The sequence below is a fragment of the Fukomys damarensis genome, unplaced genomic scaffold (assembly GCF_012274545.1).
Source record: "Fukomys damarensis isolate Sample0158 unplaced genomic scaffold, DMR_v1.0_HiC HiC_scaffold_30, whole genome shotgun sequence".
Classification (NCBI taxonomy): Eukaryota; Metazoa; Chordata; class Mammalia; order Rodentia; family Bathyergidae; genus Fukomys; species Fukomys damarensis.
The window spans coordinates 66,753,588-66,767,387 of record NW_022900942.1 but is presented as its reverse complement, the minus strand read 5'-3'; the positions used below and the strand labels follow the sequence as shown (position 1 = coordinate 66,767,387).

Genomic DNA, 13,800 nt, shown 5'->3' with positions numbered 1-13,800 from the left:
AACTCTTAAAATCTCTTAAAATTCAACCATGTAGTTTCAGTAGTAGACATTACTGACACTGCTTATTAAAACACACCATTTTTTGATGCTATATTTTAAAAAAATTTCTGAATTATGATAAAAGAGACAGGACTCATATCACTGGTTTTCTGTATACAATCTGTATTTGAAAAACATGAATCACACTTTTGTTTCCTGAGAGCCAGGCAACTGCAAACACAAAAGAACATTTTAGACTGCAGTATCATTCTATACCAGACTTTTCTATAAATTATATTTCAAAGAATGAATTGCAAAAGTGACTGCTATTGAAGACATTTTAGAATAAAAGCAGCTTAAATTTAAAAAAAAGCTAGTTTACCAGTTAAGAATATGGAATTCTGCCTAAAAATTCATGACACAGAAATTATATGGAGAACTGACTTTGGCAATATGGCCAGAGCAGATGTTTTTAACTTTTAAACAATGTCATTTCAATTCACAGTAATACTGTTTCAATCTTCATACACTCATTTGTTAATATATACAGCTCTTTCCAGGATCATTATTATAGACAGTATTCGTGACATTAGGTATAAGGAATCAAATGTTGGGAAAAAAAACAGCAAGTAACTCCTGAAAACAGTATTTGAAAAATTTAAAAATTAGGCTAAAAGTTAAGTGATCAGGAGGTTCACTCAATCAAAAGGATGATCATTAGTAAAACATTTATACCAATTCTAAGGTAAGTGGTTAAATCAACTGAACAGACTTTCAATGGACACATTTCAAAATTGAAGGCAGTAAGCGATCAAGTACAAGAATTCCATGAAAAATTAGTATTTGACATTCCATATAACGACAAACAAAAAATTTAAAATGTCTTCCATAGATTGCAAAGCAAACTGGCAACAATTACATTCTAACATAATTGATCATAATAAATTATTGAAAGAAGATCATATAATACGAAAAGACTAAAACAGGATAAAATGAACTTTCGATTATACTTATTAATATATAAGGAAGAAGTTCAATAATTTACCCAAAGCTTCTTTGGAAGTAACCAACTCATCCCGATCCCATTTACTCTCTAGCTTTTATTCAAATCACATTTATATATGGGGCACTTGAATATGTATTCTATAAAGATATAAAGATTTAATTCAGGAGATGGAAAGTTAAAGCTTCCCCATCACATCCCTTTATGACTTACTACTTCCTTCTATCAGTTTTAGACTGATCTAAAACACCAAGTGCTAAGCAGAGCAATTCTCTCCCTCATCTATTCCTTACAGTAAGGAAACTCAAAACCAATACTTGTATTTTAACAATCCTTTTAAGGTTAATATACTGTTTTAGGTTGTAAGAGAAGAAAATACCAAGAATGATTTTAAAAGTCTGCACCATATGTTTCAGATTTTTATAACAAAACATCAGGAAGGGGGCAAACATCAATCTATTTAACAAATAGCAATGAAAATCACAGAAAATGATTTTCATTAAGTTGAGCACCGACTTTATATGCTTCCTTAACATAGGCAGCAGTACATTTAAAAACTGTTCCTCTCCAAATCTGTTTGAGGCACATTAAGATAAATCCTTTAGTGGGACATACAGCCTCACGGAAGGAGAACTAAGAATGGATGGCGGAGGTTAGTTTATGAAATTTCAACATGTTCTACAACTGCCACCATGAGCTTCAGGGACAGATCACATGGTGTCTGAATTTTCTTATCAGATCATCTAAAAAGGCCATAAGAAAACACTGTAGTAAACAAATAAGTAATGTTTACTAAGGGACAATTAAAATGAAGGATACTCCATCTTTACAGGTACATGCAAACAATGAAGTACTACTGGTTTATCTGTAGGGACATTAGTTCTATCCAATACAGTATTCAAGAAAAACATGTCCCCTAATGCTAACTGAGGTCAAGAACTTTCATAAATTGGTGGAGGCTTTATAACTATGATTATTTTGGAAAAACATGAAGAATCATAGAAATGGTTAATCCTTTTAACAACAAACCAAACCTCAGGGCATGCCAAAAACACAATCCCTAAAGATCCTTTTGATAGTATGTATTACACATAATGAAAGACTTGCAAACTTGTGAGTCTGGAGGCCATGAAGAGACTCCTTTTGCAGCCTCCAGAGAGCTGTAGAACACCTTCATGTTAAAGGATCTGGGCATCCCACTAAGGGACTGCAGCTGTGACAGACCAGAAAAGCAGCATGGTAGGACTGACAGAGGAGGAACAGCATTCACTGAGGCAGAAGCCGCAATGACTATTATAGTGATAAAAGTTACAAGTCATTGGTTATATTTCACTCACGGTAGCAGACACTGTAAACCATCTACCCAGTATCAGGTCTCCCCTTCTAACCAGGAATACTACAACTATGATCAGAGTGACAATACCTACAGCTAAAAGCACCTGACTTTTAAGACCCCCATGAAACTAGGGTAGAAAAACTAACAGGCAGAAGTTACTCGGGATGTTATTTCATCAATAAAAGGCCATATATCTCACTGGAAGAAAGATACTTTTGTCCGTGGTCCGTCTACTTTCTACCAAGAAGCAGCATCAATTTTATGACTACAACTCATAATGCTTAAGGACAACAATCCCCATCCCATGTATGAGCTAAGGGGGCAGAGCAGAAAAAGGATATGAACCCAGTCCCACATAACTACTGAGCTGCTACACCAATTCAGGACTGCTTATATCTGCCTCTGCCTTCTTATTACATTAAGTTTAAAAATTCTTATCTGGGGGCTGGGGATTTAGCTCAGTGGTTCTGCTGCTTATCTTGCAAGTGCAAGGATACGTGTTTGATCCCCAGAAACAAACAAACAAACAAACAAACAATTCTTGTTTAAACCAGCACTGATCTGTTTTCTGTAATATTATTAATGTATCACAAAGTGAATTTACATGTTACATCACTTAAAGGTCACAATCCTTTGAAGCTGATATTACATGCAAATGAGGAAACTGAGACTTAACAAAGATTTCAAATTAACTAGGTATGGTGTTGCATTGCTGTCATCCCAGCACCCTGGGAAGCTGGGGCAAGAGAATGGCAATTTCTAATCCAATCTAGACAATTTAATGACTTAGACTCTGTCTCACCAAAAAAAAAAAAAAAAAAAAAAAAGAGGATGCAGCTTAGCAAAAAGGCCCTAGATCCAACCCCTAATATCACAACCTAAACAACAAGACAATTTAAACACTGACTCCCTGCGGTGCACATCCTTTCACGCTGCAGGCGTGATCAAATTGTTTATTTATTTTGGTACCGGGGATCAAACTTGGGTCCTTGTGCTTGCAAGGAAGGAGGCAGAACCACTGAGCTAAATCCCTGGCTTGATCAAATTTTAAAAATTAAAAAAACTAAATCTTTGATGATCAACATTATGCTATTTACTTCTATTATAACTATAATAACTAATCTGATCAAGGCCCTAGAGCAGGAGTTTGAAAATAAACCTCAAAAACTAAAATTAAGTGACAAAGCAAGATATTATAGTAGACGTAAGCAGAATCCTCCAGATAAGTAGCTGCTTTTAGGCTTCCATGGTCGTCACTGTTTCCTGGTATTCCAGTTACAGGGACTCTCCAAGAGGAAAGGACAACATGGAACAGACACTAGGATTGATGCAGACAAATATGCTGGTGATTTCTGAAAAGTAATTCAAAATGAACAGTGCTAGGATGCAGCTACATGGATCAATTGTCATGACTTCAAATTATGCTACAATTTGTTCCCAAATTGCATCTGTAGTCAACCACTTACTCTTCTACACAGCATTTCTTTAAAAATATTAATAAAGCTAAATAATTGAAAATTTAGGTTAACCATTTACCAGTCCAATTATTTAAAGACAGAATGACCAAAACTTGCTCATTTTTTGTTACTTTTTATAAAATAATACAACGGGAAATATAAAACAGAAAATTTTGTCAAATTTTTTCAATGAATTTTCTGAGTATGGTATATCATGAAAAGAACACAAACTTACAATCTGGATAGTAGCATCTAGTCTCTTTCCAAATTCTTTCTGTATTACTATATTTCTTTGAATAACACATTTTACACTGTTGCATTGTCCTTTTTTTTTTTTTCTGTGAGTGGTATAATGTCAATAAAATGTCTACCCACTAAATGTAATGGTGAAGATGTCGATGGTAGGCATCCTGGCTGGCATTTCATTATCCTGTGTTTTTCAATTATTTGGTCTATTAGACTGAATCTAAATTGTAAATGATATTTTTGCACTCCCTTATTTTGAATAAACAATAAACAAGTTCTATACTGTTTGTTCCAGAAGGTGTATAAACATTTTATAATATTTTTTTCCTTGCTTTTTGATTACAAGATAGCTTGTAGATGTTCATCAACTCTGTCAACACCACTTGTAGAACTATTAGAATTGTTGACCACTATTGGAATTTCATTGTTTTGTTTTTTCTTTCACGTTCTATCATTTCTGTATTATGAACAGTTGATGAATAGACGTCTGTCCTCTCTGAATCTTCCTCTCTGATATGCTAATATTTCTACTCCCTCCTCCCTTTTTCAGTCTTTTGTGTGCAAATCTTTTGGCATTTCCTTCCTATTCAGTTTCAGTTTCCAAAACATGTCCATGAGTCCAAAGAAGTATAAAAATTATGCCTAATGTTCTTTGGTAAGAGTTTTTATAGATTGTAGCACAAAATTATAGGGTTTTTTCACAAATAAACATGAGTTAGTAAAAGACAATAACCAGAACTTATTTGGTTTCACTACAAACATCAAAGATGAATACAACGTTCTAAATAAAAAGATATGCACTGAACAGTCAATATGAAACAAACAGACTTATGAGTGTATCTTGTGTAAGTGAGACCCAACTGGCTAAATGATAACTGTGTGAGCACAGCATTGTATTTATTCGGTTCCTAAATTCATGTCCTCCTAAGTAATATTCTCTCCTTAATTTTACTCTAAATACAAGAGAAACTACCCAAAATGACAAAAGCTCACAGGAAGTTTATTATTTTGAAACTTTATTCCTAAGAAATGCTAACACTAGAGTTTATCAAAAATCCCTTCTTAGAGAAGTTATCATTGTCACTGGAAAATAAAATCTGGGTAATTAAAAAAGGAACAGCATGGTACACGCCTGTAATCCCAGCACTTGGGAGGCTGAGGCAGGAGGATCGCTGTGAGTTCGAGACCAGCCTGGGCTACATAGTGAGTGCCAGGCCAGTCTCAACTACATGGTAAGACCCTGTCTCAAAAAACAAAAGCAAAAATAAAAAAAGAACAGCAAAGAGACATCCAAGGAAAAAATATGAGAAGGGCTAACTCTTAAAACAGGTATCTAAGCCACATACAGGTACATATCACTTAACAGTGAGGATATGCTCTGACAAATATGTCATCCTGTGGTTCCAGTGTTGTATGCACATTAAAGAATGGACTCACACTAACAAAGATGGCTACAATATCACTAGGTGATATAACTTATGGAACCACCACTGTATATGAAACCTGCTGTTGCCTGACATTACTACTGGGCCCATGATGACTGTAATTACTTTCTTCTCAGCTAGTGACCTACAAATAGCTTCATAATATCACATACGGTTATGGAGGGCCGTACTTCAGTTAAATAAACTGTGTAACTTAAAATCAACAAAGTACCTAATTTCTTAATCACTGTAAGAGCAGTCTTGGAAATTTAAAAATACCATGAGTATTTAAGAACAATTTTCAACTCAAATACATGAAGAAAACACACAACAGGAGACCCATGGGGTGAAGGCTTACATTCAAAATTACATAAGGTCAATGCAACACTAACTTTCTGTGGAGAAAATTAAAACATTTAAAAGACAGTTTATTCTTTTATGCAATGTATATTTTATGAATAAAGTATCTGTGATAAATACGTAATATTCGAGTCTACATCAGTTTCAAGAAATGATTAGTTCAGGGTTAAAGCACAAGCTAGTAAAATATTAGTAGTAAGGATTTATTTTTTATTAGTCACTAGGATTGACCAAACTCAAGTTCCAGCTCATAAAGACTAGAGAAATGGGTGCTGGGATTTAGCTCAGTGCTTCTGCCGACTGCCTCGCAAGCGCCAAGTCCCGAGTTCGATCCCCAGTACCAAAAACAAAAACAAAAAGACCAGAAAAACAAAAGCACTATGAACAGCACTAGTTGTATCAGTTAAGTGTGCTCCCCCATTTCTAATTCATTCTGAATCTAAATCGCCTAAACTTCTTTGGTGTGTCCAACAGTCCACAAAAATTCAACTTTTTCTCAAATATACCATATCCTAGTAAATTTTCATCCCTGGAATGCTTCCCCCCAAAATTAAGATCTGAAATTGCTAAGAAATTTATAATAAACATTAACAGAGTAAGAAACAAAGCAAACTTTTCTTTCATCTCTGGTTAGACATCACCTAAATGATAACCCTGAAATACTGAAATGTGAGTATTCGTCCATAAGTTGGGGTGTCAAGAGAAAAAGTATATATGAAAGGAAAAAGAAAACCATAGTAAGAAAATGATTAAAATTCTACCAGAAAATAAAAAATTATTCTACCTGTATCTGAATCTCGTTCTTCATTTCTTGATGGGCTAATGGTAAAAGGAAGTTTACGTTTCATGGATGATTTCTCCTTCATTTCTTTGCCCGCATCACTTCGATCAATTTTTTGAGTTTTGCTGTAGGATGCAATCTTATCTTTACTCTATTAAGAAAATCAAATAGGAATAAAGCCGTATAAATATTAGCTAAGTACATGGTACTTAAAAACTCATTCAGGGAATTTTCAAATAATCAAAAATAGAGAAGGTATCACAAACCATCACCTGTACTCACCTGCAAAGACCCAGGTACAACAGTAACACTTCTGCCAACCTGTTTCCTATTTCCCTACTTGTAGATCAATCCCCAGTCCAAAAAAAAAGCAACCGCTATTTCCATGCTTGCACTGAGTAACAATTTAAAAATAATGCATCATCTTGAATATAAGAATACCACATGCCTGGGTATATATAATCCAGATGTATCACAATTAATAAATACATAAATCTGAAAATGCAATCTGGGTTGAATGAGACTGTGTTTTATTAGAGACAGGGTCTGCTATGAAGTCCAGGCTAGCCGTGAACTGCAGCAATCCTCCTCTCTTAGCCTCCAGAGTGCTGAGGTTAAAGACATGTGTCACAACACCCAGCTATAGTTGACCCTTTTTATCCTTGGATTCTCCATTCTCAAATTCCACCAGCCATGCCCTGGAAATATTCAGAAAAGAAAACAAAAAACAAAAAAAACTGCACCTGTAATAAGCATGTATGATTTTCTGTCATTCCATAAAGTGTGGAATATAGCACCTATTTACATAGCATTTACATTATTAGGTATTATAAGTAATTCTGAGATAATTTAAAGGCTCTGGGAGGACATGCACAGGTTACAGGCCAATATCACACCATTTTGTAAAAGAGGCTTTAACACCTGTGGGGCTTTGGTATGGGGGAGGTCTTGGATTAATCCCCTGCAAATACCTGACTATATGACTACCTACACTACAAGTTCTTTTTTGTTTGTTTTTGTTCTGCAGTATTGGGACTTGAACCCAGAGCCTGCACACCAAGCTGTGTTATCATTTTTATTCTGAGGGAGACTTAGTAAGTTGTTCAGGTGGTACTGGAACTTGCAATCCTCCTGCCCCAGCCTCCCAAGTACTGGAATACAGGCATATGCCACCACTTCCAGCTTTACCAGAAGTTCTAAGAGCAGTATCAGCACCTGGAAGCTTCTCAGATATGCAAATTCTTGAGCTCTACCCCAGACCTACTGAAGTAGTGCATCTGGGGCCCAGGGATCTGTGGGAATAACCCTTCCAGTGATTCTGATGCATGCTGAAGTCTGAGAATCACTACTTTTACCAATAAAGATTTAAATATACCTGAATTACAGGAACCAAAGGACAATCTATTCAGTCAATATTAGAACCCTACTTCTTAAATTAAAGGCACATGGATACACTGCTGATTCAACTTGGAAAAGGAAAATATATCAAATAAAAATATGCACCCACTGAGTCAGGTGAAGTAACCTACTGTCATGGCTTGTGGCTGTAACCTGCCACCCAACTGGTACAACACATCTAAAGGGGCTACAACAACTCCTTGGTGAAAAATGAGCTTGATGATAAGAACTCAGTCACATCACCTTTGTAGCAGAGCTTAAAAGAATATTCTCAGAACCAAGGCAATAAATAATATTTATCATAGTTGCAATCTCAGAAGCAGCTTAAAAGTGGATGCATGCTCTAAAGGACTAGCTTCCAACCCAAGGTGAAAGCTGAATGAATGGGGGAAGGAGGATATTCTATTTTTCGAAGACAGACTTCATCAGTAAAAGCAAAAGTGGTTCTAAAAGAACAAGAGAATAAATTTATGTCAAGTTTAGGAAAACAAGAGAGAAAAGTAACAAAGTCCAGAATTGAGCTGAAATACAACCCCAGAAGGATTTTTTTTTTGGTACCAGGAATCACATTCGGGACCTTGCACTTGCGAGGCAGGCGGCAGAACCAATGAGCTAAAACCCCAGCCCATTCAGGGGGAGTATTTAGAAGTTACAAAATAATGTTTCATCTGTACATCATTAAAGGCTGGAGAAATGGGTACTTTTCTTAGAAAACATGCTTCACTAAAAATTGGCTTATGAAGGGGACTGGGGATTTAGCTCAGTGGTTCTGGAGCTTGCCTCGCAAGCACAAGGACCCAAGTTCGATCCCCAGTACTACAACAAAACAAAACAAAACAAAACAAACAAAAAAATTGGCTTATGAAGGGGAAAAAAAGCCTGAACAGACTACAAGATAATAAACCCATAGCTAAAAATTCATGTTTAGAAAAGGATGATGATTTTGTAAAGAGTTTTAACAAAAAAATTCAAAGAATATTTCACATTTCATATAAACAATACTATAGGAACAGCATTCAGAAGCTACCCAATCCATCTCACAAGTCTAAATTAAATTGATCAAACAGCATGAGAGAAAAATTACAAATGAAATCCATTTATGAACAGAAATGTAAAAATCCTAAAGAATTATCAAACTCAGCATCTTAGAAAATAATATACCATAATCAAGCAGGGTTCATCCATAGAATGCAAGGCTAGTTCTGTGTTAGAAAATCTCGAGACAATCCACTTTTATCATAAGATTAAAGAAAACCATATAATGATCTTAACAGGTGACAAGAAAAACATCTTAAATTCTGTATTTATTCATGATACATTTATTTGCAAATTAGTAAGAGATGTGACTTTATTAGCTAGCTCAGGTTACTGAAAAAGCACTGTATCATTTTATTTTCAAGATTTAAAGTGAAAACCTTGAACTGTTTTTAATTTCTGTTAACTAAATAAAGCTTCCTAGTTAAGTGTTTTGCTTACAAGACTTTTTTTTTTTTTTTTTGGTACTGGATCAAACTCAGGACCTTGTGATTGCCAGGCAGGTGTGGCACCAGTAAGCTACATCCCTGGCCCATGATACTATTTTTAAATACAAGTTTTATTATTTTCTTCCAAGTTTGATTATTATTCAGGTATGATGAGGCAAACAGAGGAAGGCATAACTGCCACTGAGAAAACACCAGGCCACACTACATAGAGAAGCAAGCCTGTCCACAGAGAGAGGGCAGAAATGTGGACAAAGCCTTTATTGTGGTTTCCCAGGAAACAAAGGGTGAAGCAGGACAAGCAGGCTTAGAACTGTCTACTTTTGGGCCGAGGATTTAGCTCAGTGGTTCCGCTGCCTGCCTTGCAAGAGCAAGGTCCCAAGTTCGATCCCCAGTAACTCCCAGCAAAAGAATTGTCTACTTTCCACAAGACAGGGCAATGGGACACAGAGGGTGTTTCTCCAACAGTCCACTTCAAGGATTTGTGGTAATCTGAGTAGGGTAATAGTGGCCAAGTAAGTGTGAGGAGGGCCCATGAAGGTGGTGACTGAGGTGTGGGCTCTTGATTAGTTTGCATATGAAGGTATGCTCACAAGGGACTGTTCACTGTCTCTAGGAATTACTAGCTCTGAGAAGGGACAGTAGTATCTCAAGGGCCAGTTAAGCCACAGATGTCAAAGCACTACAAATGCATGTAATAAAAAAGCATGACTATATAAATGCTTCTCAACTTACAGTGGGATATGTCCCAATCAATCCATCATAAATCAAAATTACTGTAAGCTGGAAATGGACTTAATCTGATTAATCTACCAAACATCGCTTGGCTTAGCCTACTTAAACCTGCTCAGCACACTTCCATTAGCCTGGGCAATGGTAGTCGGGCAAAATCATCTCACATGAGACCCCTTTACAATGAAGTGCTGACTATCTCACGTAATTTACTGACAATACTGAAAGGCAATTATTGTTTAGGCACACTTTTGCACCACTGTAAAGTCAAAAAATCAGTAAGAAGAGCCATCATTAAGTTGGGGACATTTGCAGAAAGGTCAACAAAGTCTCACCATAGAAAAGAACCTGTTATGAATAAAAGAGCTTTTAAAAACCCAATAATGCCCATTCTCCCATATAGCTACCTAATACACTATTCTGTGCTGTGAGAGTTAAAAGAAACCATGTAATGACATGTCACATGGAAAACATTTGCAAGAATATAACAATCATGTTCTTCAGAGACTTGTTATGCCCTACATAAAATAAAACCACCTTTGCAATTATTATGTGAACAAAAGTTTTTTGTGAGATTTTTAGTACTATGAAAATTATTTAAAAAAACCAAAAAACAAAAGAAAATTTAGGCCAGGCGGCCCATGTCTCTAATCCCAGAACTAAGGCGGCTGAGGTAGGAGGCTCAGGAGTTCAAGGCGAGCCTCAGCTACATATTGAGTTCAAGGCCAGCCTGAACTACATAAGGAGACCCTGCCACAAACAAGACAAAACATTTATGAATATTTAACAACAGAAGCTCAAGATTTGTATGATGAGAACTACCGAGAATTGCTTAGGGAGACTGAAAAGTAAGTAAGTGGAGAGACAATTGGACACTGGAAGACAATACTGTTAGGACAGCAATACTATCCAAAATGAGTTAAGGTTCAATAAAATTCCTACCAGGAATTCCTTGCAGATCCGCTATTTTGCAAAAACTGACAAAATAATCCTAAAATTATGTGGCCATGATAAGGCCCCTGAATAGCCAAAACAATGCAGAAAAGAACAGTTTGAAAATTTACCCTTCCTGGGTTTTAAAGCAGTTTTGGGGTTGCCTGGAGTTGGTGCAGGAGTGGGGACTGACTGCAAATAGGCAAGAAGGATCTTTTTACATTGAGAGAAATGCTCTAAAGCTGGCTGTGATAATGGCTATACAGATCTATCAGATGAAAACTGGGAACATCTCAGATGTCCTACAGTAAAAAATGGCTTTCTGGGCCAGGGATTTAGCGCGGTGGTTCTCCCACCTGCTCTGCAAGCACAAGGTCCCGAGTTCAATCCCTGGTACTTAAAAAAAAAAAAAAAAAAGGCTTTTTGAAAAAGCCACAAAATTCAAAGAGATATATGAAAGCAAATAAGAGGGACCAGAGATACTGACACAAGTTAGGAGACAACAGCACAAGTCCAAATAAAGGTTCTGATTGCTTAAATAGGAGTAGAGAAGGAGGACAGGGTAAGAAGAGTGAAGGGCCACTGGCAATTATTACTAGTAACAAAAACTGCTGACACTAATTGAGCATATACTATGTGCCAAACCTTAAGCATGACTTGCCATTTCTCTGAAACAATTCTTTAAGGTACTACTGTCTTCTACTATGGAGAAACTATTAAAGATGTGGAAGTTAAGTCTTCCCATAGGGTACAAACCTGGAAAATGCAGTAATTATTGTGTATGTGTGTTTTGCCACCAAGGGCTAGAGGATGGGGAGAGAAATGCCGAATGACTGTGAGACCTTAGATTTTTTTTGTTTTTGTCCCCTCTCAATGATTATTTCTTAATTGTACTATCTCAGTAGTGTTTTAATTGGTAATTGTGGTCATCTCAGGGAGTGGAAAAAAAAAAAACTGTATCCTGCGGAATCCAATTTATTTCTAAAGGGCATAAGTAAATGGTTTGGATTTGTCTGATGTTATAGTTTGGCTCTAGAATGTCCCCCAACAGCACCTGTGTTAAAGGCTTGTCCCCAGCTTAGAACTATTAGGAGCTGTGGAACCTTTAAGAAGAAGGGCCTAGCAGAGATCTTAGGGAACTGAGGTTACACCCTCGAAGGGATAATGGGAATCCAGTTCTTCCAATCTCTTTCCTTCACTTCCAGGCCAAGAGGTGAATCACTCTGCATCTCCTTGAGCTCCCTATTCTGATGTTCTGCTTTGCCACAGGCCAAAAGCCCAAAACCTCCAAAACTGTGAATGAAAATAAGCCCTCCCTCTTTGTAAATTATCTCAGGTATCTGTTACAGTAATGGCGAGCAAACACATCTGGCATTCATGTTGCCTTTCATTTTATGAAAAAAAACTAACTGTATTCCACTTAGTTCAGAGAAAACCACACACACACAAACACACACACACAAACTTTAGTTACTTACCTTTCTTCCGTATGGTTTCTCTACCATATTGCTGTCACTGTCAGAATTTTCACTCTGAACTGGTTTTGTGAACCCAGATTTGGGCATTTTATAGCTGTTCAGCTAGCTGCTTCTTTTATCAGTCTTCTCATCCTGGATCTATAAAGAAAAGATAGGTAAGGTTCATTTGTGTCATATACAATAGACTCTACTTAATTATATGCCATAATTAGTATAATCTATTATCTCTATAAAATAATTTATTTTCTTAGAAAGGACAACCTCCAGTTAATGATTTGAACTTCCAATGAAAAATTTTTTTTTCTTTTTTGGTACTGGGGATCAAACTTGGGCCCTTGCGCTTATGAGGTAGGCACCGGAACCACTGAGCTAAATCCCTGGCACCAGTGAAAATTTTTTGATCCAGTTCACTCAGTCTGTCATTTTAAAAAACCAGAGAATTACTTCTGTATTTCTTTACACCTTCTCTAGTCTAGTAGTATCTTTAGCTTTCTGTATATGCACAAGCAGTAGGAGTAGAAGCATTGGCAAAGAGTTTTCCTCTTCCAGCATGGATTCAGAGGTGGGATCTCTAAAAAGTTTCCTTTGTAGTTATGTATTGGTCTGGAGGTCATTTCTGAAGATTCAACCAAGAACCTAATGGGTTTGGTCAGTAAATTTATAACATGTAACTTACTGAACTCTTCCTATTTAAAAATCCTTGGGAGTGCCTTTCCTTCCCTTCACTGAACATACCAGGCATTTAGTAACTTTATCAACTTACTCACTGACATTATAATTATGCACTAACTGTAACGACCACTTCATGCAACATCCAACTTGCTCAGCCTTCTCTCCTTACTATGTAAGCTGATTCAATAGATTAAAGTTCCTCCCAGAAGCTTATGTTAGGACAAACTTACGCTGAGATCTAGAAAAAACCCTAGAAGGAGGTTTTATATATAAAAAAGGAAGCTATGAAGCAGACCTGTTTTGCTGATGATCTAAGAGCTGCATATGGCTAAAAAATTAATTAAAGTAAGATGAAATTAAAAGAAGCTACTATGGGGCCAGGGATTTAGTTCAGTGGTTCCACCGCCTGCCTCGAAAGAGCAAGGACCTGAGTTCGATCCCCAGTACCAAAAACAAAAACAAAAACAAAACAGAAGAAGCCACTGTACTATACACAGTGGAGATTATATATATATTTTAT

General features: G+C 36.5%; 1 protein-coding gene across 3 annotated transcripts in view; it reads right to left on the bottom strand.

Annotated features, from left to right (window-relative positions):
• Ankrd12 (ankyrin repeat domain 12) overlaps positions 1-13,800 on the bottom strand; it is a 92,449-nt gene that overhangs the window by 52,099 nt on the left and 26,550 nt on the right. For all 3 annotated transcript variants that reach the window (XM_010638648.3, XM_010638649.3, XM_010638650.3), the window contains exons 2-3: positions 12,609-12,746; positions 6,590-6,737 (exon numbers count right to left, since the gene is read on the bottom strand). In XM_010638648.3, the coding sequence (XP_010636950.1) occupies positions 6,590-6,737; positions 12,609-12,695 (235 nt within the window). In that variant the 5' untranslated portion in view covers positions 12,696-12,746. The remainder of the gene's footprint in view (positions 1-6,589; positions 6,738-12,608; positions 12,747-13,800) is intronic.